The sequence below is a fragment of the Artemia sp. Qi Xiang Cuo genome, chromosome 21 (genome assembly GCF_049724085.1).
Source record: "Artemia sp. Qi Xiang Cuo chromosome 21, ASM4972408v1, whole genome shotgun sequence".
NCBI lineage: Eukaryota > Metazoa > Arthropoda > Branchiopoda > Anostraca > Artemiidae > Artemia > Artemia sp. Qi Xiang Cuo.
Window position 1 is genome coordinate 28,398,036 of NC_142814.1, and position 19,741 is coordinate 28,417,776.

At 34.0% G+C, this 19,741-nt stretch overlaps 1 protein-coding gene across 1 annotated transcript in view; it reads right to left on the bottom strand.

Annotated features, from left to right (window-relative positions):
- Window positions 1-843: 843 nt before the first annotated feature.
- Window positions 844-19,741, bottom strand: part of LOC148939413 (fanconi-associated nuclease 1-like) — a 70,113-nt gene continuing 51,215 nt past the window's right edge. The window contains exons 10-11 of the mRNA XM_089106570.1: window positions 10,292-10,406; window positions 844-2,382 (exon numbers count right to left, since the gene is read on the bottom strand). Of these exons, the coding sequence (XP_088962696.1) occupies window positions 1,757-2,382; window positions 10,292-10,406 (741 nt within the window). The 3' untranslated portion in view covers window positions 844-1,756. The remainder of the gene's footprint in view (window positions 2,383-10,291; window positions 10,407-19,741) is intronic.

The window sequence follows — 19,741 nt, forward strand, 5'->3', positions numbered from 1 at the left end:
CTGTCTCTCCCGTTTGACTAGTTTCCTTGATAGAGTCTATAGCGATGTGTACCATTAAATAAAACAGTACCCTCAAATTTCCCCAAATTAAATGTTAACGATAAGTAATGATTGTGCTTTATCAAATGCTTGTGGGTTTTTTTCGGGAAGATTTCTGAGTGATAAAAAAAAATAAAAAAAAAAAACAGAGAGTGAAAAAAAAACAGAGTTAGAAAAAAAAGTGAGAAAAAACAGAGAAAAATATAAATAAGGTCAAAGTGGGGCAATCAGGCTAGGGTAGCATAATCAAACACCTACAGAAAGATAAAATACATCATCAAAGGAACTTTAACTAGAAAAACACAAAGTATCTAAGTTAATCAATAAGCCATAGCTAATTAAAAAAAAAAATGGGTAAAATTCAGTGAAGGGTGATAAGCAAGCACTTTTACAAAGATTCAACACATCTATCAAATAATTTTGCCCTTAAACAGAAGATCTACATCACGTAAATACACTGTTACACATAAGCATGATTTTAATCCCTTTTAAAATAGTAGTGTTTTTCGTTCAAAGTGTTCTTTTTTTCTGTGTTGCTTCATTTCGAATATTTGTTTTTATTTTTAATATATATATATATATATATATATATATATATATATATATATATATATATATATATATATATATATATATATATATATATATATATATATATATATATATATATATATATATATATATATATATATATATATATATATATATTTTGTACCTTTTTTCAATTTCTATTTTGAAGTTTGTCAATACGCTGTTAAAATCACCCCTCATTCTAAAAGCTGAAAAATATTTAGCTTTGCTAAATTTTCACACCATTTTAGTTTCTCTAGAAGACTCTTTTAGTAATTTTAATTAGGGAGGAAATTTTAAAATGACTTTGAAGAGAAGGATATACTAACAGCATACTTTAAAAGTATAAAATAAGATTAAAGCATAAATCACAGAGAAAATGTAATCCATTTTGTTAAACCTTCAAATGCAACCTTAGTTGTATTTTATAACAATTGTTGGAGTCTAAAAAAAGAGACTGAAAATAGCAAGCAAATAACAAAAAGGCCTAAAGTGTTTAAGAAGCAAGAAAACATCTTTTTCTTATTATGAGTGCCAGACAGCACTAACTTGGAACGCAAACTTTTCTCCCACGACGCCGTATCAAGATACAGAGCCATCTCTATCCAAGGGAAAACAATATTTTTAAGAAAATTACTACACGAGTGGTATAGTTTAAATAGACTAGTTCACTAAATAGCATCATGGTTAATATTATGAAAATGGAAGATGAAGGCACCATTTAATTACCAAGTAAAAAGGTAATAATACAATTTGGTCTACAAAAATATGGTAATAGCTATACGGTCTTAAGAATTTTCTTTCAATAAATTTCGAAATTTCACATCAAATTCTGATACTCCCTCAAGACATCTGAGCATATAATTTCTAGTGGGTACTAAAAATCGCTCATTAATGAAGCATCTAAAATCTCCCACAAATCAACAAATATTTGGCCTTACTTCACTCAGAATAAGCTAAAGGTTTTAAAATTTGTGATTAATTGGCACTAGGGATAAATAATAATGAATGATAAATAATTTTGGAAACGCTAAATTCGCATAAGTTGCCCAAGTTATGTGAATGAGAAACTGTTTCTTTTTAAATTAAATTCTAAACCTTAAATTACTAAGGAATGACAACAGAGAAACTGGTCTGTTATTGCTTATTACTTGTACATTTTTAGGTTTCTTGAGCGCAGTGACCTTCTTTTTGGTGCTGTATCTCCATTACCTGTAGCGCTACTACCAATGCCCTTATTTCTTTCGGAAGAAGGAAATTTATTTTCGTGATCATGACTACATCTGGGATCTGATTCAGGTTTGTCCGACAAGCTTTCATTTCTTTTTCTCTTATTCCGTAGCTGAAAATCACATAACATATTATGGGTCTGATCAGCATTTGATTCATCAAAATCGAATCTCGAACTGCTTTCTACGGGTACCTTCTCAGAATTTTCACTTTGAAGCTTGTCTGAATAGCGAGTATTTTTTTCTTTTCTCATCTTCTCTTGATTTTTATTTGAATTAACTTTGAAATCTGATCCATCTGAATCAAATATCTCACCATTCCATGATTCACTTATTTTTGCGGCAGTTTTTTGTGAATTTTCACCTTGAAGCTTCTTTGAAGAACCAATTATTTTTCTTTCTCTCTTATTCTGCTTAATTTTGGTCGAATCCAGTTCGGTATTATTAGATGATGTAGCCACGACTTCTCTTTTACTTCGCTTTTTAGGTATTTCAACTACTTCTTCGTCGTCCTGTACTCTTTTCCTTTTTGAGTTCCCAATATCTAGAAAGCAGAGAAATGGAAAAAAATAAATATCGAGTATATCGAGTACACACAGGAGGGGCAATTACAACTTCAAGGAACTGACAGAGAACACCAGGAGAGTTTTAGAGAAACGCATACAACATGGAGCCTAAAATGCATTTCTTTTCAAATTTCCAAACGCAGATGCACAAAGCTAAGTCTTATAGAAAGAAGGGAAGGGGGTCTAATACCTTAAAAGTGAGGTTTATACTCCCGAATGTCATAATTTTATGAGGGGTAGGGGATCTCAAGAGGGATATTACGGGAAGATGCCCTCCAGTTCTTCTTTTTGTGGGTACATACTCTAAAATAAAAGTACACAGGCTAAATTTGTTTTCGATTTTTCTAAGATATTTTGCTTCAAAGTTACCGTAATGGTTATTCGCAGTGATTTCTGTGCAAATATGGAACCACCACCCTCAATAATAGTAAAATTGGCAAAATAATGAACAAAAAGAGATAGGAGCTTCATATAAGAAATTTTCTATTAATTTTTATTCTTTTTCTATTAGAAAATTTCAAGAAGTTTCCTAATATTAATACTACCATTATATCACTACTGTTACTGTCAAAACTCGTCTTTTAACCGTATGCTATTTATGAGGCAGAAACTTCCTGCCAACATATGTAAACACATTTGACAAATTTTCCTGTAAACATGTGGAAGTATTCATAACTTCGGTAAAAAAAAAAGTTTTCTTCAGCAATGCTATGAGAGGTGGAGGGTAAATGTATAAAAGCCACCAACCAGGTATGTCTTGTAAACAATAGTGGGAATTATGGAGAAATCCTTCGAATAATAGAAATCTAGAGAAGGCTCAGGTTTGGAAGTCCCCTAATTACATCCTAAACAACTTAGCAAATAGGAACAAGCCGGTACTGTAAAAAAATTATTTGGAATGAAATGGTAAGACTAATTGCAGTCCTTCTAAATAATACTACTAGGTAGCTTATTTAGATACCTAGGTAGCTAGGTAACATCTCAAAATTAGATCAATGAAATTCTTAAACTCAGGAAAAGAGGTGTTGCCCAAGTCCTGTCCAAATTAAAAAACGTTCTCCGAATAATAAGAATTTGAGCAAAAAACTCGTTCTTGGTTTGATTCAATTAAAATTTATATACAGGCTTATAGGAGGAAATAAATTCAGATTGTAACAAATAGATATCAGCGAGGCCGTAACCAGGGGAGGGGGCTAGGGGGTTTACCCTCACTCCCCCCCCCCGAAATGTTTGTCTGACTTGTAAAAAACGTAATAAAAATGCATAAAAACACATTATTGATGTGTTTTTAAAGTTTTTTTTTGTAAAAAAAAGAAACAGAATATCCCCCACCCCCGAACAAAATCCTGGATACGGCCCTGGGTATTAGGCATGTGTAACGTGCAAACAAATACATTTGTTAATGATGAGATTTAATTCTTCATCTCACTGGTATGATTGGATGGCGATAGATCATTTCGGAATAAGGATTAAGTTTGAAACAAATTACAGTAAATTAAATTGCGCGAAGGAGGGTGCTATGTGAAATGAAATGAATTTTGGTGCAATACGGAGTGATAGTCTGTGCGCGTTTATGAACTGTTTTTTTTTTTTTTTTTTTGATATACTATAGCCGAGGAAAACACCATCCGTAAGCAGATATTTTATATTGTAATAGTTTTACTCAGGTGAAGGCGGGATAGGGGTTTAGGGTAGCCCCCTTCCATTTCCTTAGCGCATAGTGCCAAGTTAATATTTATATTTTTTATTATTAATTGATAAATGGCTGCCGTGACTTCTGAAAAGTTGTACAAGACAGGATGCAAAGTTTGCAAAGAGAGCCTCAGTCTCACAACCAGAGGAACAGTTATTTGCAACACATCTGCTGGGGCTTGTGGTCGCCTCTGCCATAACCACTGTGAAATTCTTCAGAGCATTGGGAAAGACAGTATTATAATATATCAGTGCTCTGACTGCTGCGAGAAATTTGCTGATAAACCTGCTTCCCCGCAGATCTCGCCTCCTTCAGAGACTCTTGTTTATTCACCAGTTTTAAGATTTTTCTGGCACAGTCTACAGTCAGGAATTTCGTCCGCCTCCTGTATATCTGCGTGTGCAAACTTCTATTCTACTGATCATTTTGATCAAGCTAGAAGCCTCCTAACATCTCTAGTGAGTCCCACGCATAAACTCCTTGCACGTCGCGGCCCCTCTACTAAGCAAAGCCTGTCACAGGATATTATAGACATCCTTATTTCTGAGGATGCAACCTCTCGCTTGCCAAATCTAAAATTCGTTATGACTGCAACTGATGCGATACCTGCGATAGATACGGATCAAAATTCTCACTTTAGCCGTGCCATTCAAACCCGGGACCGGCATCTTTTTAGCATTATTGATAAACTTGATTACATCACAAGTTAGGTAGCGGAGACTCCTGCTTTGGTGAAAGAGTGTTGTGACGGAGTACAGAGCGAGGTTTTGAGCTGTATAAATAAAGAAAAACTTAATGATAAATCTTGGCCTCCGCTGAATAGCGAGTCAGAAACAGTGGGTCTTGTAGTAGATTCACCACCACCAGATTGTGACGATCCCTTAAACTGTGAAGCTTTTCTGAAATCGTTGGATGGAGCTGATGGTATAATGCCGATTTTACTTTCTAAGGAATCAGGATCCCAGCAACCGAAAAGGGTCATTCATACGAAAAGACAAAACACCGAAAACTTGAAAGCCTGTTTGAATGAAAAGGTCGGTAAAACTGAGGTTCGCAAATCGAAAATTGTCGGTTTATTATCACGAATGGACTTCCCGATCGATCCAGAGAGTGTGTGTGCTTCTAACCAAGGTATCAAAGAGATACAGCGCATCGGTGTTTCGAAATCATATCGTGTATACTTCCGTTCGGCGACGGCTAAGTCTTATTATTTGCGTCATGGGATTCACATTGGCTACGAACATTTCCGGCTTACTGATTTTAAGTTTTTACCGCGAATGTGCTAAAAACGTAGGTCACTAGAGCACATATGGTGGAGCTGTTCTAGTGTGAAATGTTGTCTCAAGTGTCTTGATGGTGAACACTCTCATTCTCTGAACAACCCTTGCCAGAATGAACCTTGTTGCTTCCATTGTGGATCTCATGAGCATACTGGATTTAGCTTTCACTGCCAACGGTTAATCTAAGTATCTGGAGTCTTGTAACCAAGGTCTGAATCAAATTGGGTTCCGTAAGGGGCTAAGCATGGATGTTGCTCATGCCCTCCTTTCAAGAATAATATCATTTTGTAAGCAATGGGATATAGTTTATACACATGTGTTAGATTTTGCGGCGGCGTATGATTCAATTATCCATTCTTGGGCTATGACTGCGCTTCTGCAGAATAATGTCCCACTACCAGTAGTTTCGGTTTTAAAAAAGTGGTATGGCTCCTCTCGTATTTGTATTAAGTGGAAGAATCAGTTTAGTGATTATAATGTTAAGTTATGTAGGGGGCTGACGCAAGGAAGCATTATTTCTCCTTCGATTTTTAATATTACTGTTTCGGGGCTATTTGATCAAATTCAGTTGACTTCCATTTATGGTAAAGGTTATGTTCTGTTGTGGATTGCTTACGCAGATGATTTACTCCTTTTGAGTCGATCACTTCAGTCACTTCAACAAAATGTAGATTTTTTGGAAAAGGTTTTTAGTAAGCATGGACTTCGTTTTCGCCCTGAAAAGTGTCAGTTTTTAATTCTTGGTCCTAAGGCTAATGATCTCGTTAATTCATAAATTTTTGTTCGTATTTATGATAGTATTTTAAAACCTTTGGAATCTTTTTTATATCTTGGTGTGCCTTATGGACCAACTTCAGCTCTATGCCGTGCTTCTATTTCTAAAGCAGTTAAAAGTAGAATAGCGTCTAGTTTCGGGGCAGTAATTTGTCTTCGCGATCTTTTTTCTCGGAAATCACTGGCTTGGGTATATAATATAGTCGCTTTGCCTCAGATTTTAGTTTTTTCATCGCTTTTCCTGTTTTTTAGAATTAGTAATATTGCGCATGTAAAAACCACATTTTTGAATTTTGCCAAGTTCCTTTGCCGCTTTTCTAAATCCAAATCAAATACCTTTTTAATGAATACATATAAAATAAAAAACCCTGTTGATGTTTTGGAGAAAAAGCAAAAGAAAATTTTTATCCAAATTACCTCTTTTTTCTTATAATTTATATAAAGCTGCGCATGAAGCTTAATTAATTTAATTTTATTTTATTTTTTGTTCACTTATTTTTTTTTGATTTATTAATTATTGAATGAAGTGTTAATTTGTGAAGTGTTAATTTTAAGTGTTAATTTATTATTTATTGAATGAAGTGTTAATTTGTATGGTAAGTTTGATTGAAGGCCTTTGTGTACTTGTTGTTGTATAGTTTAAAATAATTTTATGGCCTGTTGATTAGCGTTTATTTTTTTTTTTTTTTTTTTAATCTTCGTAGTCGGAGGAAATAAAAAGTTTGAATTGAATTGAATAGAGACTTTCGCCACAATAAAGACACCATAAAAGTAGCTAGGAATGGATTTATCTCAATGGGTATTATGGGCAATATAATAAAAGAATTTTTTATACCCAATGACGTCTATGAACTTTGGTAAAGGGGCTCTAAATAAGTGATGTTCCCCTTCTAGTTTGACGACAATGTGGAAAACGAAAGAGTAATTATACCTTTCTATCATGTTTTGATAACTGGTATAGTAAATGATTAATCGTTCAAAATTATTTTTAGATAAAATCAAATTTACAACAACAAAACTACCAAGATCGCAATTTGGAGTTTCATCTCAACCCGTTTTATCTCAAGCTGAGAAACAGGTATATGAACGTTCTGTGAGAAAGACTGAACGAAGATGATTCACAATAAAAAAAAAGAGATCCCTAGCATATATTTCTAGCAGTGGTTCTTTAAGACCTTGCGTTTATCTCAAGGAATTTGAGATAGTAAAGGGTATGTATGAATAGAAGCATTGTTTTAGGTCCTCCAGAATATAAGTGGAAGTATATATCTCATTCAATCGAACTATGTATACCCCTTCTAGACGTTTATATTTTCTCGAGTAGACAGATACAGGTTATGTATTCCCCATATCCTGACTAACCATTTTGAAGCGTCAGCTTTCTTAGAGCATCGAAGAGACAAGTCACTGGACGTTCCTGAATAGACTCTGATGAGAGCAGTAAAATGAAGAAACAGAGCACGTTGAAAAAAGAAAGAAGGTATTATCTTCATCATACTATCTTGTTTTGTTGATGCTTACAACAATAGCATGTTTTTCCTGTGAATCATACACCTACTAATAAAGGTTACAATTATAAGTACAAAAAGGGAACGTTTTCAGGACCTGTTGAGAAGATTATAACCTTTTCTACTAAGAAGAGCGTAATATCTGCGTACAATATTCTTCCATTGCTAAAAAAAAAAAAAAAAAAAAAAAAATTATTTTACATTTTAATTTCATCTTTTTATTAATTTGCTTAATGAAGAAAGAGAAATATTCCCATAGAAAATGTCTATTTTAAGGATATGAATGCTTTTGATCATATACAGCTTTGTATCAGAAGCTATAGGAACCCTAAATTTGCGTTATATTTAATTAAATCTTGTATTCTTGATTTTTCAAAGAAAACAGTATTTTTGTCCCTGCAGAATTTTAATTTATGGACATTCATGTGGTTCATATTCGTATAGGGTTAAATTATACTCTATTATATGCTGTCAACAACTAAATATTAATTGGTAATTAGTAGTTATTTAGTTCAACTAAGTTCTTAAACATAAAAACACAATAAAAATACTAAGAAACTGAAGAGAGCTGGATCTTTAAGATTTTAAAATGGACCAATATATCCAAAACTATTATCACCATAGATAATGCAGTACAACCCATGTGAATCAAAAACGAAGTAAAATATCTATAAAAAGAACTCTATCAACAATCGCCGGTAAAAAGTAACAATACCCAATATAATTGCCCATTGCCCATAATTTGTAGCTAAGCTTAAGCTTTGAAAACAAGACTAAGCTTTGAAACACTAAACTTAAGTTTTGATAACAATCATGACACTAATTAACGGTTCCTGAATCCTGAAGCTGAGCAAGTATTCTCATAAATACACGGTTAGTAGGTTTCATTAAACCATGATAAGTTCTCATAAGTAGTCTTGGTAAGTATATAATATTTTTCTCATGGGCAGAAGATCGAATTGAAATTCCAGAATTTTATCTTTTTATTCAGTGGGGGGAGAGATGTAAGGGGACTTCGAATTCTGTATTTGAAAGAGAGTGAAGAGACAGATTATTCCTTCTCCGATCCTCAAAAAAGAGTATAAGCTACGATTTTTACGATTGTTATCTGACAGGCTCTTTGTATAGTAACGTCACAGGTGTGTTTGTGATGCTAGATGCCGTTGATTATTTTTACCCTCGACACCAATTTGAGATTCAAGCCTTAACAGTTTCCCATCCTCTTATACGGCAAGTTTGGGAGCTAAAATGCACCAAGTTACTTGAAAAAGACTAAGCGTTAATCATGATAAATTTTTTACTTATTGATTAATCTTTCAAGTGTAAGTACCAAACCAATTAAAATGAAAACATTGTTTGCCCGATAGGTTCATTCTTTCCTGCAAGCCAGGATTTTTCTTCAATTTTTCTTTTGGTTATTGCAAAACTATTCAGATTCTTCGCTGCGCAAGTTCTCACCTTTGCTGCCACACTGAATCATAAAAGGAAACAAGCGGAAACTTTTCTTGTTTAGAAACAAGCCCAACCAAACAGTTATAACGCCTTTTTTATCTGCATGTGATCGTCGAGAAAAACAGCAATCAATACGATGGTACAACCGCACTTCAATAGGGGTATTGAACAAATATAGGCTAGTGGGAACATGTAAAAATTAAGTGATAAAAGTGATATTGTTGGAACCATAAGAAAATAAGGACATGTCAATATTCAAACTAAAGGAATAAATATAACAGAATAGGACACCTTATTTGTCTTTCTAAAAAGATGCTTTTATAGGTAAGTCACTTAACTAACAATTTGAAGTCTTTAATCTTGAATAATTTTAATAATATTCATATTTATGATATAATTATGGCAGTGTTTGTCTTTCGCTATAGTAATCAGGAAGGTAACGGTTCTAGGCCTCCATGATAATATATTTTTCAACTCATTTTCTGGTGATTTTTCACACAGGTTCATTATTTTCAAACTTGCTCTCGTTACGAGTAATACTACACAGCTGTGAAAGGAGGTCTTCTTCACTAAAAATTGACTTCCCGGGTTTTCCCAATTTTAAAGACGTATATGGTTGTGCAAGATGGTGGTAGCCCGCAAGGAATCACCTCTCCGTTTTGGGAACGATGTGAGATTTCGAAGAAAACATGTTTTCAAGCAATTGGAATTCTAAGAGCAAACACTTTCCAAGGGAAGCGAAATATTCATGCCCTGCATCTAAAGTCTATTCTATCAAAAATGGAGAAGAAACAAAATAATCAGTTCTAGTCCATGTATGACTTCGCAACCTCGTCATAAATATCTTTTTAACTTTTCTTCCATTTTGTTGTCTATATTATTTCTTTTATTTGCGTCGTTGCTGCTGTTGCTTTTATTTGGTAATAATGACTTTCTGTTTATTCTTTGACGAAAATTCTTTTATATTAATTTTAGTTTTGACGTAAACTTATATTTTTGCACTTTTGGCAGTTGGATTGGAAAAAAATTTGCATCAGGCCCTGGAGCCAACACTTTGAATGATCTAATTCACTATTGTTCTTCAGGTAGGGTTGCTAATCTCTTCGATATGGTATGATATACTAGATACACGAGCCGAATAGACGAACCACATCAGTACCTAATTAGAATAGATAAATACCTTCGACCCAGCAGACGACAGCTTTACATCCGACTTCATTGAGATATTCTAGCCATAGTATCTGTTTTGGTGAAAGTCGATCACTTGGTCCTTTAACTTCTACAATGCAATGATCCTGCAATATTAACAGGCAAGATCATACAAGTAATCTTAAAAATGTATGAACAAGAAAAATAATAGTAAAACTTCCATAAGTAAATCTAGCATAAGAATATCACTACACCACACCTGCCCTCCTCCTATGGGCCATATATATATATATATATATATATATATATATATATATATATATATATATATATATATATATATATATATATATATATATATATATATATATATATATATATATATATATATATAAATATATATATATATATATATATATATATATATATATATATATATATATATATATATATATATATATATATATATATATATATATATATATATATATATATATATATATATATATGTATATATTCCAAAATTAGCACTTTAATGAAATATTAGAATCTGGATAATTTAAACGTAAACTAACTTATGTATAGATAAGTAATATTTTGTTCTTTCACTAATTATTCCTGAGTGAGTTTTGAGTTTTTAAAATAATTAAATTAAAACGATCAGAAACTAACTCAGTCAAGAGGCTAAACTTAGAACAGACACAAACTAAAACAAATAAAATCAACCAGAAATTACAACAAATCAAGGTGAGGCTGCCACTCCTCAAGCCCCCAAAGGCTGCCTTATCCTCAAAAATATTTGTCTTTTTATTTGATTTCTGTTTGTTTTTTCAACGGCCCATTTTTGTTATACAGTAAAACGTGAAATGATACTCGAAGTATCGGCGATCGTAGCAACAACACGTTTCAACATCATCTCCCATCACTTTTATTAATCTCCCCACTATCTCACTCACCACTATCTCAGATTTATGACTTACACCTCCTTCTCCACGACCACCATGTAAGCTACATAACTTCGTTCTTTCCTACTCCTTTTTGGTTTTTGTATTGCTCTTGGCTATTTATTCATAAAGTTATTTTGGATTAACATAGCTTTATAACACATTAACTAAAAAAAACTTTTTCTAAGATAGAAGTTTTCAAAGGGGGAGCAGAAATAAAGTCATTTAATAGCTCAAACTTAAAACGAAAATAAGTCACTTTCAATGAATACAGAAATGACAGATCTAAAACCGAACTGGCCAGCCATGACAAAAACAAAGTAACGTTTTCTGAAGAAAGCTTGAGATGTCTCTCTATCTCTTTTGCTTATGAATAAACGAGGCCCGAGATGAACAGAAATTACAATGGATAGCAAAGTTAAACTTAAAACGAACACAAATTACCAGATACAGGAGTAGGGCTAGCGCCCTTTAAGCGTTCAAAAAGCTAGAGCATCATTTGCGATTTAATAAAAACAAAATATACTTTAAACATTTTCTCTTTTATAACTTTAATAAATGTAAAATTGCTGAGACTTCCAGGAATGAATATAACTCGTTCTTTTCAGTAATCTTAGTTGTTATTGTGATTTCTTTTTTTTTCATTGTTGCTGATACCTAAACAAATAAAACCACACTAGTCAAAGTTCATATTGTTTTTAATGAAATCGCAACTGAGGTTCAAGCCCTTTGGAAGTTTAGAGATTGACTGAAAGGAAGAGGTAGCATCACTCACATTTGTAAGCCTTGATTCGCCTTGAGAAGTAATTTTTTGTTGTGTTGTTGTGGATATCATAAAAAATAAGAACATGCTGTTCCAAACTAAATTGCTTTCGGAAAAGTAAAAATGGTGCTTTAGTATTTCGGAGGATTAGGAGCCGTTAGTCCTATTCTTGTTTATGGTAATTCTGTTTGTTTTAAATTTTGAACTGAATATTCATTATTATTTTCGTTCATTTTGACTTACATCTATTTATTGATGAATTAAAAAAGCTTTTTCCACAAAATAAGTTTCTTTAATAAATAAATTTAGCCAAATCAAAATAGCATAAGTGTATCCAAGCTATCAAAGAAAGTAAACAGATAGTCTTGCAAATGGTATCAAGTTTTCCATTTCAGGTCATCTTGAGGAGGTATGAAACTGAATTAAAACCTACTATTTGTGTCCATGATTTTTAAAAGGGTGTATTTTGTTAAAAATTGCTGAAAATGTTTCTCCAGCACACAAATAGCAGGCCAAACTATAAAGTCTTAAAAAACGAAAAGATTTAAAGTATTATTTTCTTTTCCCCAGAAAAGACTATGTCAATATAAAACGAACAGAAATTAATTAAAAACAAACTTTTTCCACAGAGTAAGTTTTTCAATGAAAATTAAAGAACTCCATTAAACAAAAAAAAATGAGCAAAAATACTATCAAATAATTTACCAAGCGTGAAACTACCACAAATCAGCATCGATAAATAAATGAAACCCAAAACGAACAAAAATGACAATAAATAACCGACTCAAAATCAAAACAAGCAGAAATTAACATAACTAGGACTCAAAACCTCTACGCCTTCCCAAGGTCAGAACGCAATTTGCATGTTTATTGAAAAAGATATACAAATGAATGTGCATTGTACAGCTTTAATAAATCACATAATACTAACATTTAGTAATCACTAAATGTCAATATTATTTGATATATTAAAGCTGACAAATGTAAAATCATTTGTATATCTTTTTCAATAAAGCAGCAAATTGTGTTCTGACCTTGGGAAGGCGTAGGGGTTTAGAGTCCTCGTTATGTTAATTTCTGCTCGTTTTGAGTTTGAATCGGTTATTTATTGTAATTTCTGTTCGTTTTGGGTTTCATTTATTTATCGATGCTGATTTGTGGTAGTTTCACGCTTGGTAAATTATTTGATAGTATTTTTGCTCATTTTTTTTTGTTTAATGGAGTTCTTTAATTTTCATTGAAAAACTTACTCTGTGGAAAAAGTTTGTTTTTAATTAATTTCTGTTCGTTTTATACTGACATAGTCTTTTCTGGGAAAAGATAATATCTTTTCGTTTTTAAAGACTTTATAGTTTGCCTGCTGTGCTGAGAACATTTTCAGCAATTACTGACAATAGTCCTTTTAACTGAACAGGTTTAATTTAGTTTCATATCAAGATGACCTAAATAAATGATACCATTTCAGAAAATCTGTTTACTGTTTTGATAACTTAGACTTTTGATTTGGCTAAATTTTAAGAGCAGAAGTAGCCCCGTAAGCTTGAACATAATACCCTTAGTTGTCCTCGGGATACTGTTGAGATGCCTTATTGGGAATTAGCATTAAGATAGTGCATTTTGATTTAATCTTAAGGCAACATTTAGTTTTTAAACGTAATGGGGAAATGGGAGGGTGGGCATGAGAGGGGGATTAGTTGCCCTCCAATCACTTTCGATTATTAAGAAGGGCACCAGCCATTTCTATTTTCAATCGAATGAGCCGTATCGAATCGAATGCCGTATCGAATAAGCCGTATTGAATGAGCCGTAGCCATATCGTATCGAATCGATACGAAGTGCCCTGGTCTAAACAACAACAATAAAAAATAAAACATTATACCCACATCGATCTTTATTATAAAAATTTCAATCCTTCCAATCACTTTCGACTATTAAAAAGGACACTAGGCCTTTCGATTTCCAATCAACTGAGCCCTTTTTGAGTTTCTACGACAACGCTTTCTAAAAACACCTTATATGCCCCCAGGGCATAAATTACAACCCTTACCCTAAAAGCTGTTACAGTGGTTGTCATACTCTAAGACCTAACTTCCAGAACTTTCAACTACGTTAAACAAAATGGCTATATCAAAATTTTGAGGGCAAAAGTTACAACCTTAGCCCTGGGGGCTCTGGGGGGTTTGTCATCTTTAAATACATAAATTTCCAGAAATTTCAACTACGTTGAACAAAATGGCTATCATTAAACTTTGGTTGAATGTTCTTGGGCAAATGGCGCGCGTGAGGGGTGTTAATTACTCTCCACTCACTTTCGACTATAAAAAGGGCAATTTCAGTTTTCAATCAAATGATCCCTTTTTGAAATTTCCACAACAACCTTCTTTACCTTATATTCCAGTAGGGTATAACTTACAACCCTTGCACTGAGGGCTCTGAGGAGGTTATCATCCTAAAAGACCTAATTTCCTTAACATTCAACTACGTTGAATAAAATGGCTATCTAAAAATTTAGATTGGATGTGTTGGGGAAAAGGTAGGCGTGAGAGGGGGGTTAGTTGCCCTCAAATCGTTTTCGACTATTAAAAAAGACACTAGCCCTTTGAATTCCCAATCGAATGGGCCCTTTTCAAGTTTCTACGACAAAGATTTCAATAAAAACCTTATATACCCCTAGGGCATAACTTACAGCCCTTGCCCTGAAGACTGTAGGGGGAGTGTCCTGCTCAAAGGTATAATTTCCTGAACTTTAAACTGCGTGGAACTAAATGGCTATTTCAAAATTATGATTGGATGTGTTTGGGGAAAAGGTGGGCATGGAAGGGGTATTAGTTGCCTTCCAAACACTTTCGACTATTAAAAAGGGCACTGGCAATTTCAATTTACAATCGAATGAGCCCTTTTTGAAGTTTCCACGACAACGCGTTCTATAAAAACCTTATATGCCCCCAAGGTAAAACTCACAACCCTTGTCCTGAGGGTTGTGAGGGGGTTGTTATCCTCAAAGACCTAATTTCCAGAAATTAAAACTACGTTGAACAAAATAGGTATCTAAAAATTTTGATTGGATGTGTTTGGGGAAAAGGTGGGAGTGAGAGGGGGGTTAGTTGCCCTTCAATCACTTTCGAGTATCTAAAAGGCTCTAGCCCTTTGAATTTCCAATCGATTGAGCCTTTTTTGAAATTTACACAACAACGCCTTTTATAAAAACCTTATATGCCCCCAGGGCATAACTTAAAACCCTTGCCCTGAAGGATATGGGGGAGTGTCCTCCTCAAAAACATAATTTCTATCTTGAAATCAACTACGCTGAACACAATCGCTACCTGAAAATTTTTATTGGATGTGTTTCGGTAAATGGTGGGCGTGGAAGGGGTGTTAGTTGCCTTCCAATCACTTTCGACTATTAAAAAGGGCACAAGCCACTCTAATTTCCAATTTAATGAGCCCTTTTCGAAGTTTCTACGACAACTTCTTCGATACGAAGCGCCCTGATCTAAAGGAAAAAAAATAATAAATAATACATTGTGCTAAAATCGTTCTTATATGCCCCCACGGCATAACTTAAAACCCTTGCCCTGAGGGTTGTTGGGGAGTGACCTCCTCGAAAACATATTTTCTATGTGGAAATCAACTACGCTGAACAAAATGGCTACCTCAAAATTTTGATTTGATGTGTTTGGGGGAGTGATGGGCGTGGGGGGGGGGCTTATGTGCCCTCCAATAACTTTCGACTATTAAAGAGGGCACTATCCACTCCAATTTCCAATCGAATGAGCCCATTTCGAAGTTTCTACGACAACTCCTTCGATACGAAGTGCCCTGGTCTAAGACGACAAAAAAAAAAAAAAATACATTTGTCCCCCATCATTCTTTACTTAGGCAGCGCTATTGGGCTGATATCTGGCTGTTTTATGATTTCAGTTTGTTTTAAGTTTGATTTATTAAATGACTTAATTGCTCCTCGTCTTTGGTTTGATTTAGCTCCCTACTTTTGTTAGAAAACTCATGTTTTAGAAAAAGTTTTTTGGTTAATTTATGCTCGCTTTTAATTGGCATTGGTTTTTCTTATTGCTTAATAAAAGGAACATTTGTACTTTTTTTCTTATGTTGCTTAAAAATTAAGATTTTGACTTCCTATTTATAAATTGGACATAATTTTTTAATTTTTTATGTTGATTTAGTTCCTCATTCTCGTCAACAAATCCTGAAAGTTTCAACTTAAAACCCTTAGCCGTTACTTAAATACTGCATATATGCGATTTTGACAACCTGGATGCACATAGTATGTATGTTTGTATGTATGTATGGATAAATTTATTGCCCATCATAAATGTAAAATACAACACTGATGGAGTATAAAGAAAGAAAATGGAAAGAAACAAATAAATTCTGACAAATACAAACAGAATCAAAAAGTGTGTTCTGATCTAGTTCAACATTCCCTAAAAATTTCAACTTAATAGCCTAAACTGTTCCTGAGCTATTACAAATATCCCGTTTTGACATAATGGATGCAAGTAGTGGCTTTTGATTTAGTTCAACATGCTTCTCAACATGCATATAAAGTTTCAATCGAATACCTTAGAAGTTTCTGAAATATAGCAGAGACGCCATTTTGACAACCCCAATGGACATCATGGCTTTTGATTTATTTCAATATGCTTCTCAAAATTCTCTGAAAGTTTGAACTTACCCTTATTTGTTTCTGATATCTAGCATATGCACCCTTTTGACAACCTGGATGAACATGATGTATTTTCATTCAGTTCAACATGCCTTGAAAGTTCCAATTTAATGCCTTTAGCTGTTCCCAAGATATTGTAGATACACTCTCTTGACCACCTGGATGCGCGTAGTGTCAATTGATTCAGTCTACTATCTGTATCAACATACCTTGAAAGTTTCTACTTAATACTCTAAGCTGCTTCTAAGATATTTTGGATATACCCTTTTGACAATCTGGATGCACATCGAGTATTTTGATTTATGTAAACACCCCCTCAATATTCCCTGAAATTTTCAACTGAAAACTCTTAGCTGTTCCTGAAATATTGCAGATACACCTTTTTTTGGTAACCCGATACACATAGCGTCTTTTTATTTAGTTCAGCATCCCCATCAAAATGCCCTGAAAATGCGATCAAATGTCCAGATAGAAATTATGTTTTTGAGGAGGACACTCCCCCATATCCTTCAGGGCAAGGGTTTTAAGTTATGCCCTGGGGGCATATAAGGTTTTTATAAAAGGCGTTGTTGTGTAAATTTCAAAAAAGGCTCAATCGATTGGAAATTCAAAGGGCTAGAGCCTTTTAGATACTCGAAAGTGATTGAAGGGCAACTAACCCCCCTCTCACTCCCACCTTTTCCCCAAACACATCCAATCCAAATTTTTAGATACCTATTTTGTTCAACGTAGTTTTAATTTCTGGAAATTAGGTCTTTGAGGATAACAACCCCCTCACAACCCTCATAGCAAGGGTTGTGAGTTTTACCTTGGGGGCACATAAGATTTTTATAGAGCGCGTTGCCGTAGAAACTTCAAAAAGGGCATATTTAATTGTAAATTCAAAGTGCTAGTTCCCATTTTAATAGTCGACTGTGATTGGAAGGCAACTAACACCCCTTCCATGGCCACCATTTCCCCAAACACATCCATTCAAAACTTTTGAAATAGCCATTTTGTTCCACGCAGTTTAAAGTTCAGGAAATTATACCTTTGAGCAGGACACTCCCCCTACAGTCTTCAGGGCAAGGGCTGTAAGTTATGCCCTGGGGGTATATAAGGTTTTTATTGAAATCTTTGTCATAGAAACTTGAAAAGGGCTCATTCGATTGGGAATTCAAAGGGCTAGTGTCCTTTTTAATAGTCGAAAACGATTTGAGGGCAACTAACCCCCCTCTCACGCCTACTTTTCCCCAACAACATCCAATCGAAATTTTTAGATAGCCATCAACTACGCTGAACACAATCGCTATCTGAAAATTTTTATTGGATGTGTTTCGGTAAATGGTGGGCGTGGAAGGGGTGTTAGTTGCCTTCCAATCACTTTCGACTATTAAAAAGGGCACCAGCCACTCTAATTTCCAATTGAATGAGCCCTTTTCGAAGTTTCTACGACAACTTCTTCCATACGAAGCGCCCTGATTTAAAGGAAAAAAAGTAATAAATAATACATTGTGCCAAAATCGTTCTTATATGCCCCCACGGCATAACTTAAAACCCTTGCCCTGAGGGTTGTGGGGGAGTGTCCTCCTCGAAAACATATTTTCTATCTGGAAATCAACTACGCTGAACAAAATGGCTATCTCAAAATTTTGATTTGATGTGTTTGGGGGAATGATGGGCGTGGGGGGGGGCTTAGTTGCCCTCCGATCACTTTCTACTATTAAAGAGGGCACTAGCCACTCCAATTTCCAATCGAATGAGCCCTTTTCGAAGTTTCTACGACAACTCCTTCGATACAAAGTGCCCTGGTCTAAGACGACAAAAAAAAAAAATAATACATTGTCCCCCATCATTCTTTACTTAGGCAGCGCTATTGGGCTGATATCTGGCTGTTTTATGATTTCGGTTTGTTTTAAGTTTGATTTATTAAATGACTTAATTGCTCCTCGTCTTTGGTTTGATTTAGCTCCCTACTTTTGTTAGAAAACTCATGTTTTAGAAAAAGTTTTTTGGTTAATTTATGCTCGCTTTTAATTGGCATTGGTTTTTCTTATTGCTTAATAAAAGGAACATTTGTACTTTTTTTTCTTATGTTGCTTAAAAATTAAGATTTTGACTTCCTATTTATAAATTGGACATAATTTTTTAATTTTTTATGTTGATTTAGTTCATCATTCTCGTCAACAAATCCTGAAAGTTTCAACTTAAAACCCTTAGCCGTTACTTAAATACTGCATATATGCGATTTTGACAACCTGGATGCACATAGTATGTATGTCTATATGTATGTATGGATAAATTTATTGCTCATCATAAATATAAAATACTACACTGATGGAGTATAAAGAAAGAAAATGGAAAGAAACAAATAAATTCTGACAAATACAAACAGAATCAAAACGTGTGTTCTGATCTAGTTCAACATTCCCTAAAAATTTCAACTTAATAGCCTAAACTGTTCCTGAGCTATTACAAATATCCCGTTTTGACATAATGGATGCAAGTAGTGGCTTTTGATTTAGTTCAACATGCTTCTCAACATGCATATAAAGTTTCAATCGAATACCTTAGAAGTTCCTGAAATATAGCAGAGACGCCATTTTGACAACCTCAATGGACATCATGGCTTTTGATTTATTTCAATATGCTCCTCAAAATTCTCTGAAAGTTTGAACTTACCCTTATTTGTTTCTGATATCTAGCATATGCACCCTTTTGACAACCTGGATGAACATGATGTATTTTCATTCAGTTCAACATGCCTTGAAAGTTCCAATTTAATGCCTTTAGCTGTTCCCAAGATATTGTAGATACACTCTCTTGACCACCTGGATGCGCGTAGTGTCAATTGATTCAGTCTACTATCTGTATCAACATACCTTGAAAGTTTCTACTTAATACTCTAAGCTGCTTCTAAGATATTTTGGATATACCCTTTCGACAATCTGGATGCACATCGGATATTTTGATTTATGTAAACACCCCCTCAATATTCCCTGAAATTTTCAAATGAAAACTCTTAGCTGTTCCTGAAATATTGCAGATACACCTTTTTTTGGTAACCCGATACACATAGCGTCTTTTGATTTAGTTCAGCATCCCCATCAA